The sequence below is a fragment of the Hetaerina americana genome, unplaced genomic scaffold (assembly GCF_022747635.1).
Source record: "Hetaerina americana unplaced genomic scaffold, ioHetAmer1.1.p SCAF_3, whole genome shotgun sequence".
NCBI classification, from domain to species: Eukaryota; Metazoa; Arthropoda; class Insecta; order Odonata; family Calopterygidae; genus Hetaerina; species Hetaerina americana.
This window is the reverse complement of record NW_027286874.1, coordinates 29,177,965-29,203,996: the sequence shown is the minus strand read 5'-3', so window position 1 is coordinate 29,203,996 and position 26,032 is coordinate 29,177,965. Positions and strand designations below refer to the sequence as shown.

The window sequence follows — 26,032 nt, the reverse complement described above, 5'->3', positions numbered from 1 at the left end:
GCTCAGAGAAGGCAGACAAGCCACTGAAGCTATCTGACCTCGTCCAGCGGCTACTCGCGTCGTCAGCACTTCATGCGGCACGAACGGGTACTACTTTCCGGATGACCCTCGTAATTTTGCTTTTTAGTCTTCACTTTCAGCCATCCAAAAATCCAAGGACAAATGCTTTTCAAAACTGTTGGTAAAAATTTCTATAGCATATATTATTCTGGTTATGAGGGTTGTCCCAGAAGTACTCAACCCAACAAAGTAAACAAAACATTTTGGAAAAAATGTATTTATTTTTCAACGTAATCTCCTTTCAGCTGTATACATTTTTCCCTAGGTATTTCAAAAAGTTCGATACCCTTTATATAATAAGTATTGTCTTGCTCCTCAAAATGGCCATTAATGCCGACATCTCTTCGTCATGGTTGGAAAATCTTTGACCACTGAGCCATTTTTTCAAGTTATCGACCAGAAAACAATCCGAGGGGGTTAAATCTAGTGAATAGGGTGGATGAGGTAGCAATTCAAGCTTCAATTCATGAATTTTGGCCATTGCAATAACAGATTTGTGAGCTGGTGCATTGTCTTGATGAAACAACACTTTCTTCTTAGCCAAATTTGGCCGCTTGTGCTTGATTTCTTCTCTCAAATGTTGCAATAAGTTTGCATAATACTTGCCGTTGATAGTTTTTCCTTTTTCAAGATAGTCAATGAAAATTATCCCACGTGCATCCCAAAAAACCGATGCCGTGACCTTGTCTGTTGATGAAACGGTCTTCGCCTTCTTTGGAGGCGGTTCCATCTTTAAAATTCATTGCTTTGATTGTTCTTTTGTCTCAGGTGTGAAGTAATAGGCCCGTGTTTCATCCATGGCTATGAAATGGCTTGGAAATTCTGCTTTATTGCTGTGAAACTTTGCTAAACACTCAGTTGAAACATCTTCACGACACTGGTTTTGCTCAAGTGTGTTTCATCCATGGCTTGGAAATTCTGCTTTATTGCTGTGAAACTTTGCTAAACACTCAGTTGAAACATCTTCACGACACTGGTTTTGCTCAAGTGTGAGCAAATGTGGTACCCATATTGCATGCAGCTTTCTCAAGTCCAAATTTTCATAAAATATGCGATAAACCACTCAATTTGTAATGCCTACTATGTCTACTAGCTCTCGCACTTTCAGTCGATGATATTCCAGTATCACTTTGTGGATTTTCTTCACCATTTCTAGAGTTGTCACCTCATTTGGTCGACCAATGCGATGCTCGTCTTGACAGCTGGTACGGCCTTGTTTAAACTCTACCCAATATTTTACTGTTGTAAACAAAGGAGCAGACTCACCCAGAGTAGAATTGAGTTCAGCTTTTATATTGGTTGGGCTGAGGCCATTTAAATAAAAGTATTGTAGAACATAACGATGTTCAATTTTCTGCATTTTCACAAATTCACTGAAAATGTTCACTATTAATGGCTGTCAAACAAATACTAAACAATATAGCGACTTCAAGCTTGAAAGATATGCTTTAGAGATTTCATACTATCTAATACAGTGATATTTTCAAACAACTACGGCGGTCTCTAGGTGAGGCCGGGTACTTATGGGAACACCCTTGTATTTATGTGCAAATATGTTTTCAAACACAAGATGTGCAAGTTGCATGATAAGGTTTAACTTAATGTATAACTGACAATTTGGAAGAAGGGAAAAAATTCACCTTTGTATGTAAATATTATAATCATTATCTAGTACATGGACATTTTTTCCATTGCTAATTTTTCAGTTTCTCTTATAAATACCACGTATTAACAATCTAACTTTTTTAATTGCAGGGTATTATGGCTCGAGTATATGAGACATTTACAATTCTTTCCTTATTGGCTGTGCTGGTCGCTGGGATGACATACATAATGTCTGCATTGATTGACAAGGACCAGAGTGCCATAAGTGCTCTATTAAGTAAGCATAAAATAGGAAGTTAATAATTATTTATTAGATTAGTATCATCATCATCAAAAGCTAAAGGGAGTGCTTTGTCACAATGGCCATTCCTCTCTATTAATTGCTGTTTCATTCAGGCTAGCATTGTGTTGAATGTAGCTATAATTGAACTTTGGATATCTTGGGATCTTCAATGCAGTAGTTTTACTGTAGCCTTCTGCATTCTCATTCCACTGTCCATTAATTTTGGTTCCTTTGCCTTTGGGGAATATTTCTCTTCCCTGGGAAAAGAGAGTGCCTCTACCCCATACCCATTCATCCACCCTTAAAAGTTTGTTGGCATATGGGTGACTCCTTATACTGGGAGACACTCAGCCATCAGAGATATCCATGATAACAGGGTGGGTGCTCTGTGTGGTCAAATTTAGTTATCACGCGTGAAAGTGAGGATGACAGTTGCACAGGAGAGGCTATACTCACATCACTCTACCTTACACCCCTAGCTTATTATGAGAGTGCTATAACTTTTTCCATTTTTGTGTACATATTCTTGTTGTGATCCTCAAGACTTGAATAATAGCCTGTGATATTCACTCTACCTACCTGATATGCCAATCCTTGTGTCCAGCATTCTCTGTGGCCACAACATGAAATTTGTTGTAAAAGACAAATTTTATTTGGCTAGGTAGACTTATGCCATTTTCATCTTAGACTCATTGCTAGGGTAGGATCAGTTCGTTTACATTTCCTGTACAGTTTACATGCAGATACCTCTGCAATGAATGTCAAATGCTTTCATGTACTATTATTAGAATTTTTTGTAATGAAATATTTTGAAATAAGTATTGTGGCCATTAAATGTGAATCTTCATGTGATGACCAGCAGGAAAATAATTGGTTGTTAAAATCTTAAAAAAATATGGGCATCAGTTGGGTGCATAGTACATGGGATCACAAAAATCTACTCTGCCCAATCCATATTTATTGGTTGATTGTATAGTGCAGGTGCAAGTTTCTTCCATGCTATCAAATAGATTGCACAACAGCCACCATGAAGCCTACTTCTAATTATTTTAAGTAAATTTCTTTTGCAGGCTCACTGATAGCCAGTTGAACAGTAAATTAATTCTGTAGATTCTTGATTATTTAGAATAAATGGGGAATAGTCCTGGGCAAAAATGTTTTAGCCAATCTACATCAGTGTTTAAGCAGCTTAGAACCTTTTATTTGTTTTGGATTTTGAACAAAGCAGTATTAACCAAAAATACAAAAGCTTCCTAATGAATTCAACCAATAAATTTTTAGTTATGAATATTTTTCTGACAATGTAGATAATACATGACAAGGTAAGTCCTTGGGTTATTTAAAGCACACGTACTAGGAAATCCCTAATTTTTGCATACAAGGATAGTTTGAAAGATCGGGAATATTAATAAAAAGTGGATATTAATATGGTTGACAATCATTCTTGGTTTCAGACATCTGTGGTTTTTTATGGAGCATTGCACCTATTGAAAAATTACAAATTTCTGGTTGTGAGTGAGATATTTGAGGAAGTAGGGATAGTAGAATAAAGTGGGCATGGAAAAGTTAAAAAGAAGGGGATTAGGGAAGACATGGGCAAGTGTAATGTAGGTCCTAATTATAGTGGCCCTCATAGAGCCAAATGGTGGGTGACTTCTCTACATTTAACTTTTGTTCTCTAGTCTGTGAGATGTTTAAAAAAAATATGAAAACCTATGTAAAATAAGGGTAATAACTTTAAATATTTAAAAATATATCTAGGTAATAATAAGTTCAACTGAAGTTTATTTTCCTAGCACCTGTTCAAATGTCTTCATTGTTAAAAATATGTTTTCTATATGTTTCTTGGGATATTTCAATTCAATGTTTATTATTAAAGGGCATTTTAGAATTGGTCTATTGTCTATACATGTATCTACAAGTTTCATTGATTTCTCATTAAAAATTTTTCTCTTTTAAAAATAGGCTTCTTTTTTTCATGGCATGACTGCAGCTATATCCTTGTTCTTGTTTTAGTCGAATCATGTAAATTATATTAATATTGTCAAATAGTTATTGCATACCTAATTGCGCATGAGGCAGTCATAATCTAAGGGAAGGAAGTAAATTTTTATTTTTTTCTAGGTCTTTGGAGTTACTATTTGCCATTCCTGTACTCGTGCATATCATTTCTTGGAGTGCTGATGTTATTATGTAAGTAGTTTTTCAATGTTCAAATATAATTTTAATATTCCTTAATTCTCCTTACCCTAATTTTGATGACGATTGTATTTGTTTATTTAAACTAATAATATATTCCAAGCATAGGTAACCTGTAGCCTTAAGTTTGAGATATTTCCTTTAATTTTTAAATTTTGCTATATTACATGTTTTCATTCTTGTACAACCCTAATTGTGATAAAGAGTATGATTTTCTTTCAAAAAAATAGGTTAAAAAATGAGATTTGATTTGTGAATACTTTTTAGTCAACTTTATCAAAAGCTTTTTGTAAAATTCGCCTAATTGCAAATTTTTAATGAATGACAATCATTTGATCCTTACAAAATGTCCTATTGTAGTCCTTTATGATTCAACTTGTGTTCATGTGATCTTGGTTTCAAGGCACAATAGATATAGTTTTCTTTCCTCTCATAGTACAGGGCATACAGATAGGGTTGGGAAGTTACAAGGGAGAGAATTCTTATGTTAGGTGTGAATAGTATTGAGTGAATGTAGGAGAAGATTGGGAAATCAAGGAGTGCAGTGTGTTTTTGAAATATACTCACCAGCTAGTAAAAATTGTATGCAATAGGATAAAAGAACGAGCAAGAGAGAAAATGGAGTACAATTTTTCAATTGCAGTTGTTCCTCAGGAACATATACATATTTTTTAATTTCAGTTTGACAGACTTTAATTCAGTAATACTGTGCAATTGTTAAATATGTTTTTTGAGCATTTATATATCCATTTGTTAAAAGATGCTAAGAATCAGTGAGTCTTTAGTGTTCATTCTAATTTTGGGCTATTTACCTCATTATTACTTCATCAAATTGCTCTTCTATTTATATTTATTGGCGCGTTGTGTGATATCAGATGCTGAAAGATAGTATCCAGAATATATATAGTAGCTTTCATGCCTCTTATGCATAGGTCGTTATGAGGAATAGCTACAAGTTAAACTTTTGTAAACCTCTAAGCAAATTTCTTCTTCCGATACACAAGTGTCAAACATAATCTTTAAATTAATATTACAATAAAATTTGATGTGCTTGAACTTCTATGATATAAATTGTTCACTGTAACTTTGACTTGGTGGCTATTATTTGAACTGGGACCTTGTATCTGCAGAATGTGTATGAAGTTTATGAAGTTGTGCAGACAAATAAATAATGCAATTTTAAAGGGTATAAAATATTAATTATTTAACCTAATTACATGTTATCTTAAATGTTATTCCTCCAATCTCTAATTTTTTGTCATGAAATAATTTCAGTGTGCACTCCATTGGGATTTGTTCATCTCTTTGCGGTGGTCGGCAAATTTTTGGTGAAACCTCAGTTTATGTGTGACCTAAGTGAAGAATATTATGTGGCAGTGTTTGATGAAGATTATTTAAGGAGGAAACTGGCTGAGTGTTCAACATTGCTTTCATCATCTGCAGTGCCAGTTGAGGAAGGAGTATTATCATCTGCTAAGCTGGATGACTTGAAAACAAAATTTGAAATTGAGCTTAAAAAGGCAGAGGCTCACCGCATAATTTTAGGTAATGCCTTCCAATGTTATTTTAGGAAAGTTAATCTTTAAAAGATTCCATTATTTTCAAATTTCTCATCATGAAAAGGAAATGGCATTTGACATCGATTGATGGATTTTAAAGTTTCAGTTTGAAGTTGAAGTGTTCTGTTGTTTATTAGTCACAAAGAACTAACTTTTGAGCATATTCTATAATTTAATAAGACAAAGGGTACTTATTTACAACATGTATTGATTTAGATAACCCAAGGATTAAGGTTATGATTTCTGATGTTACTTGCATTTGAAGAGGTGTCACGATTGGGATTGTGCATTCATGTCAAGTGACGTAACACTTCCTTGCAGCAGCTTGCAATGGTGTAATGTAGATATACATGTACTTGCTTCACTCTAAAAGAAGCATTCTTTGTAATTTCATACAATTTTTTTATTGCATAACCTGGGTTAAGTTGTGAGGGATCATCATGGCAATCATGTCATACTGATAAAACTTTCGCCATGCATAACAAATTGTTTTTTGGAGTTACAAAGTGTTTCTTATGTTAGTAAATCTATGATAATTTTTTTACAGTAATTAGTTTTGAATATCAGTCATAATATGTGTATCATATACATTATGAAGAGGGTCGTGGTAGTCCAGGGGTTGAGCGTTGGACTAATGATTGGTGGGCTTGGGTTCTGTTCTGGGGCAAGCCTCTCTGGGCACCATTAGCTCCACCCAAGCTATGTGATTTTTTGGTTACCAGATCATCCTAGGAAACCAAAACCAGTGCAGGGAAAGGAGCTGGCCCCAATATCCTAATGTGTGAATTTCACATGCCGTTGTTCGCCTTAGTACTGAGTGGCATCTACCATCACCAACTAAACCAATCTTTGGTTTGATTACTGTGCTTATGATTTTTATAGATTTTAAGCGAATGAATTACAATAGCATTTGGTTGTGATTAACTGTTATTTGAGAATTGAAATACCATTGGTAAAAAATGTCAATCCATAAAGTCTAGGAATTTTGACCTTGAAAAACACAAGCCATAAATGATGTACTAGGCAAACTCTTAGTGACTGTGTATTCAGTGAGCATTGCACTTACCTCTCACTAAAATTAATGCATTTCTCAAGTTAGAATAAAACTAAAAATGAGGGCATTGGTTCCTCAAGTCATGTCTGGAGGAAGGTGAATGGTACCTTGAAGAATGTGTGTGATGGAATAAGAATTGAATTGCAGAAGAAAACAGCATGTAGGTTAATATCGGCTATTGCGCTGATACAAGTTTGAAGTAAATGGTATGTCACTTCCAGAGTTATCTTATATAACTTTTTAAAATAATTTTGAACACTTTCATGTTCATGAACATTTTAAAATGAGAATGCTTAAAAAAAATTCCTTGTGCTTAAATTTTTTTTTGAATGTACAGATCGACAGCAGCGTACATCATATCTTCAGAGAAACCTTGTTTATCCTGTGGCCATGTTGCTTTTGCTGGTTTTGACTTCCATTACTGTCCTCACAGTTGCTCTTAACACCCTTGGACTACTTGTTGGTATTAAGGCGTTACCCTTGGGAACACAGGTAATAATTTCCTAAATGTTATAATCATTTAGAGTGGCAGTTGAAATTTATCAATTTACTTAACAAATTTCTTCCCTAGTAAACCCCCATTACAGTATGCTCTTTTGTTTTGTGAAATCTGGTTGTTGGTAAAGCTTTCTTACTATCAATTTTGAAATGAATCAGTCATAATTCTATTGATTCAAATACCATTTCAAATGATTCATTAATTAAATATTAAGGTTACATCTATGCAAAATACGTGTATGCCTAATTCCAAACATGGAAACTTGCATTTTTTTTTATAAATTATATCAAGCATGAAAGATTATGGCTGATAATTCAAAATATATCCAAATGATAGCAAGATCTTATAAAAGTAAACCTTGATCATTAAATGCAACAGTTTCAGAGTGTAAAAATCATTTGCCTTGACCGGGATTCAAACCTGGATCCCTCAATGTCCGGTCGAGTGCTTTAGCCAGTTTAGCCAGTTAAGCTATCGAGGCGTCCTCTTAAACTCTGAAATTTTGGGGGCTTTAAAGGGACAAGACGTTGTGACAAAATACCATACATGCAATGTCCCGATAGCTTAACTAGCTAATAATAGCCTCGATAGCTTAACTTGCTAAAGCACTCAACTGGACATTGAGGAATCCGGGTTCGAATCCCGGTCAAGGCAAATGATTTTTACACTCTGAAATTGTTGCATGGAAATGCACATTAGCGGATGACTCCGTTAAAAGTTACTGTTGCGGCATCTCCCGCAGTTTCTTTGGAATTGATCATTAAATGAAGAACACAATGTATACGACTCCACACTTTCCACTGTTCTTTATTTTTGTACTACTAGCTTCAATGCTTAGGCATCATCATCAGGTTCAAATTAATCAAGTTGCAGACCATTTATATACCATTCATGTGGGGAGAGTGGGGTGGCTGAGAGAGGGGGGGAAGGAAAGGAATAGGTGGGATTGTGATCGGCGTAGATGGGAAGGGGGAGAGGGGTGTTAAGCATCAGGAAAGGTGATTGGTGGGTTCACAATGGGGGGGGGGGGTTGTTGGGTCTTTCCCTCAAGGAAAGGGATGCCTCTAGGATTGGGGAAAGGTGTTCAAACAATAAATCGTCAATCAAATGACCCATTTTTAAATTCTCTCTGATTTCTAGCTCTTCCCACTTGTCCATCCTCCTTCCTTTGTCAATCTGATGTATGAGTTCTGGGTTGAAATCTCTCCCATGATTTTCTTCCCATTGATGCTTGGTGAAGTGAGATTGCTCGAGGTGATAGTAGAAAGATGAAAGTCGGCGGGAATTCATTAAATCACTTAGGCTCACTGATTACCAAGCTTCAGTTTGTCAGTTAGCCAAGGGGTTGCGAGCATTTCTGAATGAATTGGAAATGCAGTGCGATAGATATGGGATGAGAATAAATGTAAATGAAACATAGGTTATGTGGTCCAGAAAGAGAAAGATTAAGTTAAATGTTAAAATAGGAGGGCAAAATCTAGAGCAGGTGGAAAGGATTACTTATCTCAAAAGTGTTTTGACCAAAATGGTCGAAGTAGTTGGGACATTAGGAGATAAATTGTATTAAGCAATGAAGCACAAGAAGGAGGGAATTGATGACAGGACATTCAGTAAGGATGTTAAGAAAAGGCTCGTTAAAACTTTAATATGGAGCATAGTTATGAGAGATGGTTGAGGCTGATACTTAGTGGAAATTTATTTATTAATTGCAAAGAAAAAATCAAAGCCTCTGATTTTATTATTGTTGACTAGATTCAACAGACTTTAGTATTATCTATAAATTCTTTCCTGTGAAAACAAATTCTTTTATTCTTTGTTTCAGCATAGTTATGTACAGTGTGGAAAAATGGTAATTGAATACAACAATTTCAGAGTGTAAAAATCATTCTCCTTGACCAGGATTCTAACCCGGATCTCTCGATGTCAGTTCGTGCATGAATAGGAATGCCTGTGAAATTATATGTATTTCATCACAACATCCCAAATTTCAGAGTGTAAGAGGACGCCTCTATAGCTTAACTGGCTAAAGCATCTGGTTGGACATTGAGGGATTGGGGTTTGAATTCTGGTCAAGGCAAATGATTTTTATACTCGGAAATTGTTGTATCGGAAGGCACTATTAGCGGATGACTTCATTAAAAATTACTGTCATGGTACCTCCCACAGTTTCTTGCAATGGCCATTGAAGTTGGATGATAAGCGTAGATCAGGGGCTTTTGAAATATGGGTCTAGAGAAGGAAGGAGAAGGTGAAGTGGACAAAAAGGAAAACAAATTAGGAGATGCTTGGTATGGTAGGAGAGGAGAGGGGATAGTTAGGAGAAAGCATAAGGAGACAGGAAAAATGGATGCAAAGCATATTGAATAGCGATGGGATGTGGATGGCAGTGGATTGGCAGTGGGATATGGACTGTGATTGAGAGGAGAATGTTAGACAAACGAGGAAGGGGCAGGAAGTAGTTTTAGATGAAATGAGGGGAGGAAGGAAGTATATGAAGATGAAGAGGCTTGATGTTGGGTAGGATATTGGGATGTGTTTCATTAGGAGAGACAAGATATTCATTTGGTGGTTGTGTCCATCCAAAAAATACCTGAACTGGTAGATTACCTATAATAATAGTTGCATAATAATAATAGCACCAATGGCATATTTAAATATTTGGATATGCTCTTTCATCAAGTTTGTTACATCACAGAATCAAGAAAGCTGTTTTAACATTTGCCAAAATGCTTTTCGGAAGCCATTTTAGTGACACTTAAGTGTACAGTGGCCCTAAAGGGTGGCATAAAGCCTGCCTTTTTATGAAAAGATTTTTGTTGAAAATTTCTGGTTGAAAGAAAAAAATGTTATCAATGATAAAAAATGTTTATTCCTTTTCAGTGTTAACATCACTTTACTAATATAGGGATCAATAAGCAATTTTAAATGTAATGTGCTTTGTGGATATCAGTTTTTGTAGTTACCTTGCTTATGCCTTGAGTTTTCAATTATTCCGTAGCAATTGGTGCTTGGCATGACCTCTCTGTCCAGCTTGGGGCCAGCAGGGGCTGCTCTGGAGGTGGTACTCATCTTCTACTTGGCAGCCACATCTTCTGTGGGACTCTACACTCTCCCTATGGTGTCGAGGGTGCAGCCTACATATGGTGCAACCCCACTACCGCACCTGATCCTCAACTGTGCCATCACTCTTGTGCTCTCCTCAGCATTGCCTCTCCTGGCACGAATCCTTGGTTTGTACCCCCTTCCAATGTTATTCTTTCCATCCATTTCACTTTTTCCATTCTTCTCCACCCACATCCCAAAAGTTACACTTAAACTCATGCTTAGTGAATAAGTTTCCTCCCCATACAATGGTATGCCCCATGTCAAATGTTTTGCATGTCTCTTCTTAAATATTTACTTACGAGCCCTGTGATCAGCCCTTTGTAAAGCATCTTTACCTATTTGCGATTCTTCTTTTAATGTCCTTACTACCTTCTTCTCTTCTTCTAAAACACTGCCTTAATATCCATTATTGAAATAGAAAGAAAGACTCGTACTTTTCCACAGATTTCCACTGCCTTAATAGGTAACCTGCTATACCTACTCTAATTCATGACTCCCAACCTTAATGATTATCACAGCCTTTTTATTTCATGAGAACTTCACTGCCTTGAAAATATTCTTGTTGATTCTCAACCCATACTTATCTCAGTGATTCTTTAGTATGCTCAGCAATGAATGTAGCCCTTAGGATGACAGGCTTACTGATGGTTGTTCATCTGCAACTCCAGCTGATTTGATGAGTTCCCCATATATTTTCACTCCTTTCTCCAGCCCCTGCCATGCCTCTTGTACTATTTCCTCCAAGTATTGTATACTGAAAAACATGGGGGACCGTGGACAGCCCGGTTTCACTCCTTCTAATACTGCTAATCCTGGTTCACAATATGCTTCCTGCACCTTTGATGTCTGAGATAAGTGCAGGTTGAGGATAAATTATCTTTTGGACTTTTTATTATCGAATCAGTGTTTTTATGCCTTATAAGTGCAATAGTTAAGAGATATCTAATTTTATGGCTGTTTAATTTTTATGTTTCAGGTATTACCAATTTTGATCTTCTGGGAGACTTTGGAAAAATAGAATGGTTGGGTAATTTCAAGATTGTTCTCATGTACAATTTGGTGTTTGCATCATCTACAACCATATGTCTCATGAACAAGTTCACCTCCACTGTCAGAAGAGAATTATGTGTCAGGTTGGTTCTCTTACAATAATCTAACCCAGTGTATGCAGTGCTCTAGGATATGCATGTGGCAACATTCCTGTTCTTGATTGAATTTATAAATGACATTACTGGTGGGTTTTTACCACATGATTAGAAGGAAGTGGCTTATGATTATTGAGCTCCCCCAGAAAAACTATGGTTACTTTTAATAAATGGAAATGATTCATAGTTATCATATTTTTTTTAAAATTACTTACCAATATAAGACTACGTAGATAACATATATCTGTAATTATACTTGAAGCCTCTATAAAAGAATGTGTTTGGAATTTTGGCCACCTGCCTGTAGGGTGATTTTAAAAGCTAAGAACCTCTGCATTTTTGAGCAGTATGAATTGTAGTCCCTGATGTTTGTTATACATTAAATCAGTGTGTTTGGCAGTCAGTTTCCCATAGCTTCATATTTTTAATCATGCTTACACATGCATAGGCATTATTATTAGCACCCATTTAGATATTAACATTGTCAAACAATAAGTTTTTGTTTTTCTTTCAACCTTTGCAATTATGATTAAACCAATGCGTAAAATGAAATCCATAAACCTCTTACCATTATATAGTTCTTGACTTTTCCCTGTTCTGACTTAATAGGTGTACCCTAATTAGTAGACTTGAATGTTTTAACTGATTTGTTGCCTAAATGTTGAATTGCAGTTACCTTTAATGTGTATAGAAGGGACTAATTAGCATGCTATCATTACTATAGGTAATCTACCAGTTAAGGTAGGTTTTATATGGGCACAACTAGCAAATAAATATCTTGCCTCATCTAACAAAACATAACCCAACATCCTACTCTACAACAAGCCCCTCTTCACCTATACATACTTCCTTTCTCCCTTTATTCTATCCAACATCCTTATTCTATTCCTGCCTCTTCCTCATTTGCCTAACATTCTCCCCTGTGTCACAGTCTTTAACATCCCATTGCCAATCAATATGCTTTGCATCCATTTTATCTGTCTTCTTAGAATTTCTCCCAGCAATCCCCGCTCCTCCCCCACCATTGCTAGCACATTCTCATTTTGTTCCTTTCTGTCGACTTCACCTTCTCCATTCTTGACTACACCCACATTTCAAAAGCCTCCAATCCTGTCATCCTACTCTAGTAGCTATGTTTCCGTGCTGTACATAACTACACTCCATATGAAAGCTTTAATGAGCCTTTTCTTAACATCCTTACTCAATGTCCCTGTCATCAATTCCCTCCTTCTTGTGCTTCATTGCTTAATACAATTTATCTCCTAATGTCCCAACTACTTCGACCATTTTGGTCAAAACACTTTTGAGATAAGTAATCCTTTCCACCTGCTCTAGATTTTGCCCTCCTATTTTAACATTTAACTTAATCTTTCTCTTTCTGGACCACATAACCTATGTTTCATTTACATTTATTCTCATCCCATATCTATCGCACTGCATTTCCAATTCATTCAGAAATGCTCGCAACCCCTTGGCTAACTGACAAACTGAAGCTTGGTAATCAGTGAGCCTAAGTGATTTAATGAATTCCCGCCGACTTTCATCTTTCGACTATCACCTCGAGCAATCTCACTTCACCAAGCATCAATGGGAAGAAAATCATGGGAGAGATTTCAACCCAGAACTCATACATCAGATTGACAAAGGAAGGAGGATGGACAAGTGGGAAGAGCTAGAAATCAGAGAGAATTTAAAAATGGGTCATTTGATTGACGATTTATTGTTTGAACACCTTTCCCCAATCCTAGAGGCATCCCTTTCCTTGAGGGAAAGACCCAACAACCCCCCCTCCCCATTGTGAACCCACCAATCACCTTTCCTGATGCTTAACACCCCTCTCCCCCTTCCCATCTACGCCGATCACAATCCCACCTATTCCTTTCCTTCCCCCCCTCTCTCAGCCACCCCACTCTCCCCACATGAATGGTATACTATCTTGATCAAAAAGTTCCCGGAATAACCACCGTGTGGCGCTCCCATCGTTCCGATTTGAGTTCTGTTTTTTTTGTTAAATTGGTACATCTGTTGTTGATATTCCCTTTAAATCTTAGTGTCATAACTTGACATTTGCAAAAGTTACGTAGCCAAGAGTACATCTATCTCTGTGTGTGTTGGCGATTTTTTACAATTTCAGAAATGGATTTAAATTTGCAACAACGAACTTGTATTAAATTTTGCGTAAAAAACGGATTTAGTGGCGCACGGACGTTGGAAATGTTGGAAAAGTGTTTCGGCAACGATTCTCTAAAAAAAACGGTCGTTTACCAGTGGCACGAGCGGTTCAGAAGTGGTCGTGAGTCAATCGAAGATGATGAACGCAGTGGCAGACCATCGACATCGAAAGTCGGTGAAAAAATTGATAAAGTAAAAGAAATGTTGGTCAATAACCGCAAATTAACCATCAGAGAAATAGCGGAGGACTTGAACATTGCCTATGGATCCGCCCAAGACATTGTGGTTAATGATTTGGGTTTCCGTCGTGTAGCAGCAAAGTACCTCAATTTCATGCAAAAAAGAGACCGTGTTGACGTCGCAAAAGACATGATTTGCGAGGCTGAATCCGATCCCACATTCATCAAAAGGATCATTACTGGAGACGAGACGTGGGTTTATGAGTACGACACGCAATCCAGACATCAGGCAAGTGAATGGCGTTCACCAAATGAGCCGAGACCAAAAAAACCACGTCGTTTTCAGTCAAAAAAGAAGGCAATGCTGACGGTTTTCATGGATTACAACGGTGTAGTGCATCATGAATTTTTGCCAGAAGGCCAGACAGTAAACAAAGAGTATTATTTGGGCGTTATGAGACGTTTGCGTGAAGCAATTCGCCGAAAGAGACCAGAAATGTGGGCAGAAAACTCGTGGATTTTGCACCATGATAACGCACCGTCGCACAGTGCTATCATTATTCGTAATTTTTTGACGAAAAATGCAACAAATACCATCCAACAGCCACCGAATTCACCTGATTTGGCTCCCTGTGACTTCTTTCTGTTCAATCGAGTTAAAAAACCATTACGGGGAACGCGTTTTAGCAGCCGAGAGGAAGTAATGGAAAAATCCCAGGAAGCACTGATGGACATACCGAAAACCGAATATAAAAAATGTTTCGAGGATTGGATCAAGCGCTGGCATAAGTGTGTTGCAGTCGATGGGGATTACTTTGAAGGGGACAATATAGATTTAGATGAATAAACTTGTATTTTTAATTTTCTGAATAAATTCCGGGAAATTTTTGATCAAGGTAGTATAAATGGTCTGCAACTTGATTAATTTTACTTTAATTCCTATCTCCAGTTCTTCCCATGTCTCTTTAATAATTTCCTCCACATAAACGTTGAACAGCATAGTTGATAATAGACAGCCCTGCCTACTCCTCTTTCTAACACTGCCATCCAGATTCTTCATCCCCCACTTGCACTTCAGCAGTCTGAGACATGTACAAGTTGACGGTTAGTCTCCTATCCCTCCAATCTATGCCTATTTTCTGGTCATTAATTATATTATGGTCATTAATTTTCCCAATTATTTCTATCAAACACCTTTTTGAAATCAAGGAAAAGGAAAATGCATCCTGATTAAATTCTATATTACTCTCTATTAGTGATTTCATTACTGCAATGTGCCTCTCCCCTTCCTGAACCCATAGTGATCCTCTCTTAAGTAATTATTTGCACTGCTCTCGCTGATCAATTATATGACTGTGAATAACCTGAAAAATACTCCTGTTTAATGGAATTGAAAATACTACACCTGGGATCACATTTGCCCTACTTGCTGTGTACATGTTATTTCTTGATGTAGGTGTATCTTTGCATTAATAGCACAAGTTATCACCTGCGAAGAATCCTATTACTTATACATACGTTGTAGTTAATTACCTCTCCCTAAAGCCACCATAATCAACTGCCTATAACATAATTTTTACAATATCCTTTTCCAGTATTGTTTTGCATTTCAGATGACCAGCTTCAAATTTTCTCTTTAATTGAAATTACATACGTATTAATCATATAAGTTATCACACTGATAACCAGTGAGAAGATCAAGATCTTCAATTAAAAGATACAGTTTTCACTACTTGTAAATTAATGAATGTCAGGAAGTCTAGCAACTCCTATTTTTAGTATTAAACGAAGCATTATATCATTGATAAACCCGCTACCCTCTCGACGGAAGAGTCCCTATATCATATAATCATTTTCAATTATCATCATAGCAAAACATTCATTATTAAATTTCCTTCCTTCGATCTTTTATTGTTATACATTTATTAATTAAATATAGCTACTTCATGCTCGCAAGTTATCATTGTATATTAGAGTAGTTTAATGAACCTATTGATTAATTCTGTCTGTAAACCTTGCAAATAGTTAATTCCTTGACTGAACTGCATGAGCAATGTCTCTTATTTAGTTATGAAGTAACACCTTTCATGCATTTGGACCATTCCCAAAAACGTTTTGGGGAAGGATTACTAGAGTGCATTAAAACATTTCATCAGTACCTGCCAGTAACTATTATAATTTTACATGCTATGAACTATCATAGTTTTAATTTTATCTGACGAGAGCAAAGAAATTCATCAGTTAAGTCTCTGTCTGAATTTTAACCACCTGAGCAGAAAAAATTCACAGTATCTTGGAAACCATTTTTTTTACTAACAATGTAAATAATGGGATTTTTGACATGAGAACACAAAGTTAGGAGCTTTGCTTTGAAAATAAAGCAATTCAACTCATAATAATTCAGGTAATACCTTAATGGTAATTTGTTTTCATTAGAAATGCCCAATCCTGCATTGAGCCCACGGAAATATTCCTTCCAGCATTTGTAAAAGTGCTCTCCTTTTTTGGATTATTTTTTAAAGCATACCTGCATCTTTGGGATACATCCATGTGACATCTCAATGACTTACTTGTGTAGCCACTTCATAGTGTTGATTTTTCATCAATAGTTAATTTATGCTTCTATATGCTAGTTTCTTAAATAAAATAAATGACAAAACACCTTCAGTCAATATTTTTAGCTCACTTTGATTCACCTAAGTAAAATTCCTAGAAATTTCAAACTTTCATTGGTGATATTTTTTAAAGAGGCTGTGAAAATTTTACCTTTTCGTCAATTTCAGTATGTTTAGGAGTAATCCAACTCTGACATGAAATAAAATTTGGTGCCATGTGATATAGTACCTTAACACCAGATAAGGAGGCCAGTCATTTGATGCCAATAAGGCTTTTTGAGTAATGATCATGAAATTTTTTGGCTTTTATTTAATTGCATATAAAAGCTAATACTTCTTGTCTGCCAATTTGTTATCTTATTGTTCCGATCACATTTAAAATATACCATGCATCATTGTTTTAAGTGGAACATATTATTTCAAAGAATGAAACTTGGTAAAATCTTATTACAGCTTATCTAATACTGCCACCTTGGTTTCAATAATTGGCATTGTTTCTTTGAAGAGATGCCATAATCATTTGTTGAAGAGATATGCAAGCAAGAACTATTTGTCTGAACTCATTTGGGGATAAAACATTGGACCCACCTTATTTTGCTAATTCTGTAGGGAAGGACAATTATAAGGAAATAATGCAATTTCTCTGCTTTAATGAGAAGGGAACAAGGCTCAATATATGGCAAACAGATAAATTTTGCCTTTCCTCTGTTACAAGTGAATGGAATATTGCATTAAATGGTGACAAAGAACTTGAAACTTGGGACATCAGAATTGTGAGATCTTTAGGAGGAACATAGAGAAGTACCTCCTTTATTTCAAGGGATCAGGGACAATTTGCACTCTACTGTGATCTCCCAAACTCTAGATATCACTCCAACCTCATATCAGGAAATAGTTCAAAGAATATTCTTTAGAACTTTGCGCATTACTATATCTCTGGACCAAATAATTGCCAAAATAGAAACTGGTGGCTATTTTTAACGGCAAGGCAAAGCGTGTTGGCAGTATAGAAACTCCAGATGATGTGGATGATGGGAGTAAATAATTTCATTAATAATTTGTTTGAATTTTGTATAATTGTCAGTTAAAAAAATAATATTGTTAATCTTAAAAAAATTAATTGATTAATTGTAAATTGAAACTGATTTTGAAATTAGTCTGCTTGAGATCAATTATAAAAGCTTAAACAATAGAAGTTTTTTAGATACTTGAAGGATAATAATTTTCCCAATTAGGTTTATCTTACATTTAAACGGAAAAGGTGAGGTTGACAGTCCAGTGGGTAGATCATTGGGCTACTCACCAGAAGACCCAAGTTTAATTCCAGACAACACCAATGGGCACACTCATATTCATCTAAGCGCTGTGATTTTCCAGGTACTGGATTTTTCTGGGGAACCACAAGCTGTGCAGGGTTAAGAGCTGATGTGTAAGTTTCACATAACGTATAGGGCTTGATAATAGGTGAGATCTACCTTCTCCAACGAAACCACTTTTCTGGTTGATGACTTGTGTTCTTTTTTAAATTAATGTAATTGATTTGAAATCTTGTCACACGATAGGTATGAATGCAATCTGGATTAATATACATGGAAACTGTTTAAGGATTAAATTAAAGCAAAGTCGTGTATGACTACCATATAATGTTCTTGTATGCATTTTAGGTTGAAGCTATTCCTCATGACCCTGCTGAGTAAAGAAACTGCAAGATTGTCAACATCCCTAAGCAGTGGCATTTCACCAGCTGCTAAAGAAGACTGAATGAATATTAAGACTTAACCCGAGAGGGCCTCCTGTGGTGTGTTTAGAGCTTTCCTTATTCCCCTAAAGGCCCTTTCATACTTGTGATCACCATTATTTATTATTGCTCATATCGTAGGTTACATCCAAGATAACTTGTATTTATGTGTGTGTGGCAGTGTGCATTTTTTCAGATTTATTTTCAGACTCATCTCCCCAGAAGTTGTAACTTGATAATTTGAATTGGGTTGGCAACTGGGGGCTGTGATATTTGAAGGTGGATTTCCAGTCCCATCACTGCTGCACTCTTAGACTACCTATAATTCTCAGGAATCAAGTGCACCTTTCCCTTAGCCAAATCATATGGTAACTAATGGCTAATGATAAAATGTGTTCAAATATCATTGAATTCTGTGAGATTACCCCTTAACAGTGTGATATGAATTTGATATTTGTCAAGAATTTGTAATAAAACCTTATTTGGATGACCATGAGGTGATTTTTTGTAAATAGAATACCTAGCCTACTGTAATCAACCTTTTCGAATGTATTGATAGAAGTTTGTATTGGCATGGATAAATCTGATTGATTCCAGGGGCATGTAAAATATTTTCAAAACTAGTTTAGGAAAAAACATTTATCTCCAAATTCATTCGAACTTGAACTTGCGTAATATTTCAGTGCCACCATGCTAGTGATGACAGTCATGTCACAAATAAGCTTTGAAACAGTTATATTTTAGAAAATAATAAGGATGACAATATACTAGGAATTCATAGTTCCTTTGCTCTTCTTCATATGCCAAGTATGTGTACTGAATGTGACTAGAAACTATGAAACAATGGAAATGACAGAACTTCATGCTCAGTCAATAGTGTACTAAATTGTATTGCATTGAAAAAAAAGATTATGTACTCAGAACGTTGAAATCTGAATAAAATATGGTAAACTTCATTTAAAATTTGTTAAAACAGGTGACATTGAACTACATACTTTTCTTGAGAGTACCTTATATTTGTTACCGTGGAAAACGTACGTTTTCTGTAAATAGTTGTTACATGCAACTGAGTTGTACTCATTTATGGAACAACTTCTCAAATATTTATTTCCAGTATTTGTTCATGGTTACTGAAGATTCATAGCTGACTTAAAAAAAATAAAACGTTCATAGTTACGCAAAAGGTTTTATTAACCAATCCAGGTTATGACACACTTTCATCATCAATGATGTTAGCGCAGATATTGAGATTGGATCAGTTAATTAAAAAGGTTTTAGTGGAATGTATATAATACAGGATTTTTTTCCTGGAAATGACCAATAAGTTCCACAGAGTGAAACCAGAGACGCTATGATAATGCATGGTTGAATTTAATTAAGAACCTATGCAGTTCAAACTAATTGCAATGAAAAAATGGCAATGTTAATAACTTGAAACAAAGAGAAAAGCAAAATGATTTATCTTCTAGGATTTTTTAAATACACACCACAAAATATATCTGGGCGTGTAAGTGATGTGGTTATTACCAATTAATTATAGTAAATTTTTTTAAGAAGGGGAAAGCAGTCTACTTTATGCCTACTAAAAATCATATTAATACTTAAACAGAAATTACCTGAATGGAGATTAGTTGGGCCTGTGCTGTATTTAAATAGGAGACAATTTATTTTACAAAAACTATTTATAACCACCTGGAAAAAAATTCCAATGGATCAACTTAGATTTTAGAATAAAGCTTAATAACCATAAATCAAGGAAATATGATATTCATTCAAAAAAGCAAGCCACATTACAGTTGCTCTATCCTCTGTTTAATAGTATCATTTACATGTTAAGGAAAACAGGGTAATTTCCCAGGCATCAGTCCTTTAGATAACCATCAATAGTCTCTCTGATTGCAGATAAAATTATGAATAACAAAACAATATGGCACATACAGTACACAAAATGATTTAATAGATGCTTGGTCAAACCTTTGTTCACAAAGGATTTAATGGGAACTAAATTATCTTAAATATAGATTTTAATAAAATGTATAGAAAATTCAAATGCAAGAAATACGCAAATGAAAAGATTTAAATTCAGTTACCACATATTGAGAATTATTGCTTACTCCACAGAGCTTGCTACTTGGGTTTTCAAATAAAAATAATCCAAAATTTACCATCATTATACACCGACAGATAAATACAAATACTCAAAGCCTAGGGCTAAAACAACTTTTCATTGATATATCCTTTAGAGATAATACACAACATACAGAATCAAAACCTTTTTGGTAAAGACTTAATTGTCACCACACACACACACAAAAGTTTTAACAAAGGTATTTGAAGTCATAAACCAACAGAGTATAAATATATTCAGCTGATCATTGATGAACTTGGGGTAACTATACAGAGAATGGCAAATGGAAATTTGTGATATGGCTCATGTCCCTGAATATTCCAGAGATCACCAAAATATCTTCACCATGCACTCATGCTAAAATAGTTTTACAAACAAAACTGTAAAAAAGAATTCACACCTATCTTCAGTCATTTCTAGAGCTTGAAACAATTTGAGTAATAGTCGTAAAAATAATGTTTGTGAGTAAAATATAATACGGGTAGCCATCCACAAACAATTGCAAATATTGTCAGTTTATCATAACACAAGCACTCAAAGGCTATTTGATTCATTCCTAGTTTCCACAATTTACCTAATTTATAGCAACACAACACCACATTGTCATCCACAACACTCAAATATTGAACAGTAATAAAGTCATGCTGTACAAAGTCACTGGTGGATAAAAATCACAGATGAAACAAAATAATACATCATAGCTGAATTGTAACAGCTAGAACAGTAATTAATGATTTTAAATTTGAATGGCTAATTACAATACAACAAAATTTTTCAATGAAAATAATCATTTAAGAGGATTTTTGGGATATTAATATCCTACATCATGTTAACAAAAATTACGGGAAATGTATAGACAGAAGCAATAAAACCAATAATTTTGATCCCATTGCATTGTAACTGGGCTGTTAGCAGGTGCACAGCTAGGTGCCTCATGCCACAGCATGCATTGCTCATTGTAAATGCACTGAGCATGTTACCTTTTGTGTCCTCGTAAGCACAGCATTCCCTTGGTGTTCATGACAGGTTTCTTGTTATGAAAGCATATTTCATACAACTGCAACGGTTTATTCAGCAGCTCTCCAACTTCACATGTCCAACATCATTCCTTCTTCTACCAAGAAGTACCGCAAGATCGCAGCCGAGGAAAACATATAGAACTGTTCTTGAGCACACTTACTCCCGATCACCACTCTCTTACACTCTGCCCAGAAACAACAGCAACAGATATCTACGTCAACTAACACAGATGGCAGTGCCTTAGGCTTCAATCATCCAAGGACACCTCAATTCATTGGGGGACTTTTTGTGCTGTAGAAGGGATACGCTAGCCAATTCCACCTGCCTGACACCTAGCCTTCCATCGTGTGTCTCCAAAATGCATCTTTCTCACATTCTCGATCCCTTTTGTTGAAGAACCTGAAAATGTACATAAGCATATCTAAAATTCAATACGAACATATAGGTTAGTGGCGTCATGTTAAGCACTGCAAAATTCTGTAAGTGCTTGGCTTTTACATGGGTATTACATGTCAAACTCCTAGAGGGCAATTTTCTGTAAAAAACTCTGAAAAACTGGACTGCTGTTCCTGTGACATGACAATATAAGTTTTATTTCATGTATGCTTTTATTCCAATAGCACTTAGTTTATTGTTCCAAGAGAAAAAAATTAAGATTTTGGTATTATTTTGGCAACTTTTCACTTCACTAAATTTTCTCACATTTTTTCACTTATATCTCACAAGTAAAAATTAATGTCAACCATTTTTAGAGTCCATGGAAAACCTACATTTGACAGTAATTTGAAACAGTGTTATTATTGAAATTAACTTCAAAAACACTTTTAAATTTTGGTAACAACAGATCTTTAACCAACCTATTCCACTATTTTATGGTAATACAGAAATAGTATGTGGACAGGCTTTGTTTTTCAAGAATCAATTATCAAGCAATTAATGCATTTAGTTATTTCAGTTCAATTTAAACTATGGGTGAATAATCTATCACTGAAGAAGTTAAGAAAGAGCAAGGTTGACTATCAAAACACATATAAAGGAAATCTAATTAGTAACACAGCAAAAAGAATCCTATACTTGATTCAGATGATCTACTTGAACAACTCTTGTATTTTTTAACTACAGTTTAACAAAAAAATCATCAAATAAGATAATAAATATGATACCAGCTAATAGTCAATTAATTCCTATATCATGTCAATCAATGAAGGCATTCAAAACTCATTTGTCATTCTTGCATGTATGTTCATTGCGGTAGTATCAGCGCCATACACCATTGGACATTAAGACATTATGAGAGATGCAGGGCAGACCAAGATAACTATTTTAATAACTTTATTTTAGAATATGGATAAGGATATTGTTCATTAGAATTTATTGATTTTTTAGCTCAACCATTAAAAAACCCTGTATTATCCAGTCTCAAAGCATCCTGCGTGTTACATCCAAGATTTAAAGCCATTAGAAAAGAATAGCAAACAATAGTGCCAGCACATATCAATTGTCATAAAACCTTTAGAAATAAGATTTTAAATAGTTCCATAAACAATTTTTTTCAGATTTCTTCACAATGACAGATGAAACCTATCAATTAATGTTTGTATATATTACAATAATAGTCTTGTTAAAGCCATCATTACAATAATGCTGTTTGGGTAACATATGAGCACCTTTACCTTTGCCCTGTCTGTGGGTTCTGCCTCCCGCTCCTTATTGGCATTTCGAGATGCTCCATATTCACGGGAAACAACACACAGAAACTCTGCATGGTCTTCATTTCCGTAATTATACTGCGATCCAATGTTTATTAACTAAAGGAAAAAGGATATTTCTATTAGCATAAAACATCTTATTCACAAAATAATAGGAGTACAGGGAAAAGAAATGATTAGAAGTAGGAACAAAAGTTAAAAAATCACCCCCTTACAAAAAAATTTTGATTCCACAAAATCATATCCCATAGCTTCACTGTAATACTTTTTAAATTGATAAGTTATGCATCAAAACAATATTTTATATTGACACCAAGTGCCTGCAAAGCTATTCCTTGTGGGTTGATTAAGAAATGATAAGGAAGAGACAAGAGTAAGAAAATATTCTCAATGACTGTCCAGTGTCAATACCATACTGAACATAGTAGGAGAGAATGAGATTCAGTAATATGTAACGTGTAATAAGGGGGATGTGGTAGGCCAGTGAGTAGAGCCCTGGGCTGATGACCCGAGGGCCTGGGTGACGCCTCTGGCCCCCTCTGCAGCTCCACCCAAGCTGTGTGATTTTTTGGGTACCAGATCAACTTAGGGACTCATAGGTGACATAGGATAAGGAACTGGCCCCCCTACCCTGATGTGATTTTCGTACACCATTGGGCTTAGAACTTGGTGAGGTCTACCCTCACGTATCAAAGCCAACCTTTGGATTGATAACTGTGGTTATGGCATTAATTTTAATGCATAAATATTAATTACATTTAATACAGACAATATGTAGTGTATATTAGGTAGGGAGGTCTATCAATCAGTTCGATTCGCCAAATATCAGGAGTCAGTAAGCCGAAGGGTTGCAATTTTGCTGAACACGCAAAAGAATCTATGCGATAGATATGGGATGAGAATTATTTATAAAATAACAAAGATAATATTATCCTCGATAAACTGGCCAACTAAGATAATCAAAGTCGGAGAGCATAAACTAGAACAGTGAGTACAATTTATAATACAAGGCACCGATTTAGGATGCGTTTTAAAAGAAGTCTAGCTAAGTATTAAGGACAGTAAAGGAATAATTGCACTTGGCAAGGAAACTTTACAAAGAGGAGACAGTTGACCAATAACATCAAGTAAATATTTAAAATGAGGCTACTGAAAAACAGCATAATTAACAACGTCAAACATTGAATTATTTCGCCCGTTAACTTACACATTCAGCGAAGATTTGAGTCATTTGAGAGGTGGATAAGAATAGAAAATAATAAAATGAAATGGACGTAAAGGTGAGAAAACTATGATACTCTGGGTGTGGTTGTGGAAGAGAGACGACTGTAGGGAAAATTCGAAAAAGGAATGACAGTGGATGAAGAGAGGCAAAAGAATACCGAAGAGGGTAATCGAAGGGTGAATGTTGGGAAAGTGGTATTATCTTAGATAATTGTCTGAGGTTGGTATGGCGGGGTCGGCTAATATTAATGAAGTTCATTGATAATAAGATTATCTTTTTTTTAATGAATAATTCTCATCCCGTACCAATAATGCTGATTCTTTAATGTGTCCATCAATGGCTGCATATAACTAACGCTTAATCATTAGCGAATAGAACTGATGCGATGAGCTCCAGGTGATTTACACTACATGTGATGGCCATTTAAGCTAATTAATATGGGCATGCATTAAATCTCACACACCAGGGAAGGGGAACATTTCCTTTTCTTACGACGTTTATGGTTCACCAGGTTGTTCCGGTAGGGATAAAATAGTAGGCATTTTGGATAGAATTAAAAATTACACAGAGTTATAAAATGAGTTATTGTAATTTGTAGTAAGTGGTTTCAAGGATATTGAGTCAGGTTACTTGGGGCTACCATTATGTAGTGATTTGTGCACATCTTGGGCGTGACTATATATATAAAATGCTCATTATATAAATGTTCTCGAAAACCATTACCGCCAAAGAATTCATCTTTGTATCATTGTATACGCAGTAAAATAAAGTGTAACAAGTTCCAGGGTCTTGTACTCGATCTTTAATTCCCTTATTCACGAAAATTAGAGTAACATGCCTGTTCAAATTTCCAGCCATCAGACATCGTTGAAACCATTTGAGTTAACTCATCTTCATGGCACTGGATAACTCTATATACATGCTTCTTTGATTCTCTAGAAGGTATAGAATCTCTCTGGCATATTCTATCTTTTACAAGCCTTATTAATTCAGTGATGTTATAAAATTCAGCTTCCTCCAAGATACCTGATGAAATGAAAAGAATGCAGTAAAGACAATGGAATTCTCTCTATACAGCTTGTCCTACTTCTCACTTAGATGTTAATTCTAGCATACCTTCTTCAGCAAGATCTCGATTGATGACGAGTTTGCCATGTCTTAAGTAATTAAGAACCGGACTGAAGTAAGTTGGATCTCTATCAATAAGATAAGCTCCTGTGTTGTCCTGAAAATCAGTAACCATAAAACGACCGTTCAAACATTAACACGATTAGTTCATCTCAATAGGCGTAAATAAATATTACAGCGTCTTCGCAAAAACTGTACACATGATAGAACTATGATTTCATGTTCTTTAATGCAGTAACTAATTCGTAATACTTACTCTGTCGGAAATTAAATCCGAATCCTCTTGGCAAAGTCGAAATAAAAACGAATTTGGATCTCTGCATAATGTAGTTTTAGTGGTCAAAAAGTATGTACCACCGACATTTAACCTCACCCAAAGATTACTACTTCTATTCGGTCCATTGTTTTCTTTAGCTTCATGAGAATTCGCTTCACTTGCGGAAGCCATGTTCTTTTGTTGATCCCGAAGTCGCACAGAGAATTGAGTACGCAGAAATTAAATTATTTCAAAATCTTTTTCCTTTTTTCAAGGTTTATAAAATATTTTATTCCATGTCAACACAAATTATTTATTTTTACGAGAACGATTGAAAATGCCAAGAAAAATTT

At 35.4% G+C, this 26,032-nt stretch overlaps 2 protein-coding genes across 2 annotated transcripts in view; one reads left to right on the top strand and one right to left on the bottom strand.

The window, feature by feature from the left end:
• lili (LMBR1-like protein) overlaps window positions 1-18,706 on the top strand; it is a 34,667-nt gene extending 15,961 nt beyond the window's left edge. Inside the window, exons 5-11 of the mRNA XM_071587431.1 lie at window positions 1,816-1,942; window positions 4,073-4,141; window positions 5,423-5,692; window positions 7,098-7,252; window positions 10,258-10,489; window positions 11,341-11,497; window positions 18,140-18,706. Of these exons, the coding sequence (XP_071443532.1) occupies window positions 1,816-1,942; window positions 4,073-4,141; window positions 5,423-5,692; window positions 7,098-7,252; window positions 10,258-10,489; window positions 11,341-11,497; window positions 18,140-18,236 (1,107 nt within the window). The 3' untranslated portion in view covers window positions 18,237-18,706. The remainder of the gene's footprint in view (window positions 1-1,815; window positions 1,943-4,072; window positions 4,142-5,422; window positions 5,693-7,097; window positions 7,253-10,257; window positions 10,490-11,340; window positions 11,498-18,139) is intronic.
• Window positions 18,707-20,003: 1,297 nt separating this feature from the next.
• Window positions 20,004-25,934, bottom strand: inc (BTB/POZ domain-containing protein inc). The gene is made up of 5 exons (XM_071588793.1): window positions 25,680-25,934; window positions 25,412-25,520; window positions 25,134-25,321; window positions 23,035-23,169; window positions 20,004-21,760 (listed from the first exon to the last, which is right to left on the bottom strand). Exons 1-5 carry the CDS (start codon window positions 25,869-25,871, stop codon window positions 21,731-21,733), a joined length of 654 nt encoding a protein of 217 aa, XP_071444894.1. The 5' UTR covers window positions 25,872-25,934; the 3' UTR covers window positions 20,004-21,730.
• Window positions 25,935-26,032: the final 98 nt, after the last annotated feature.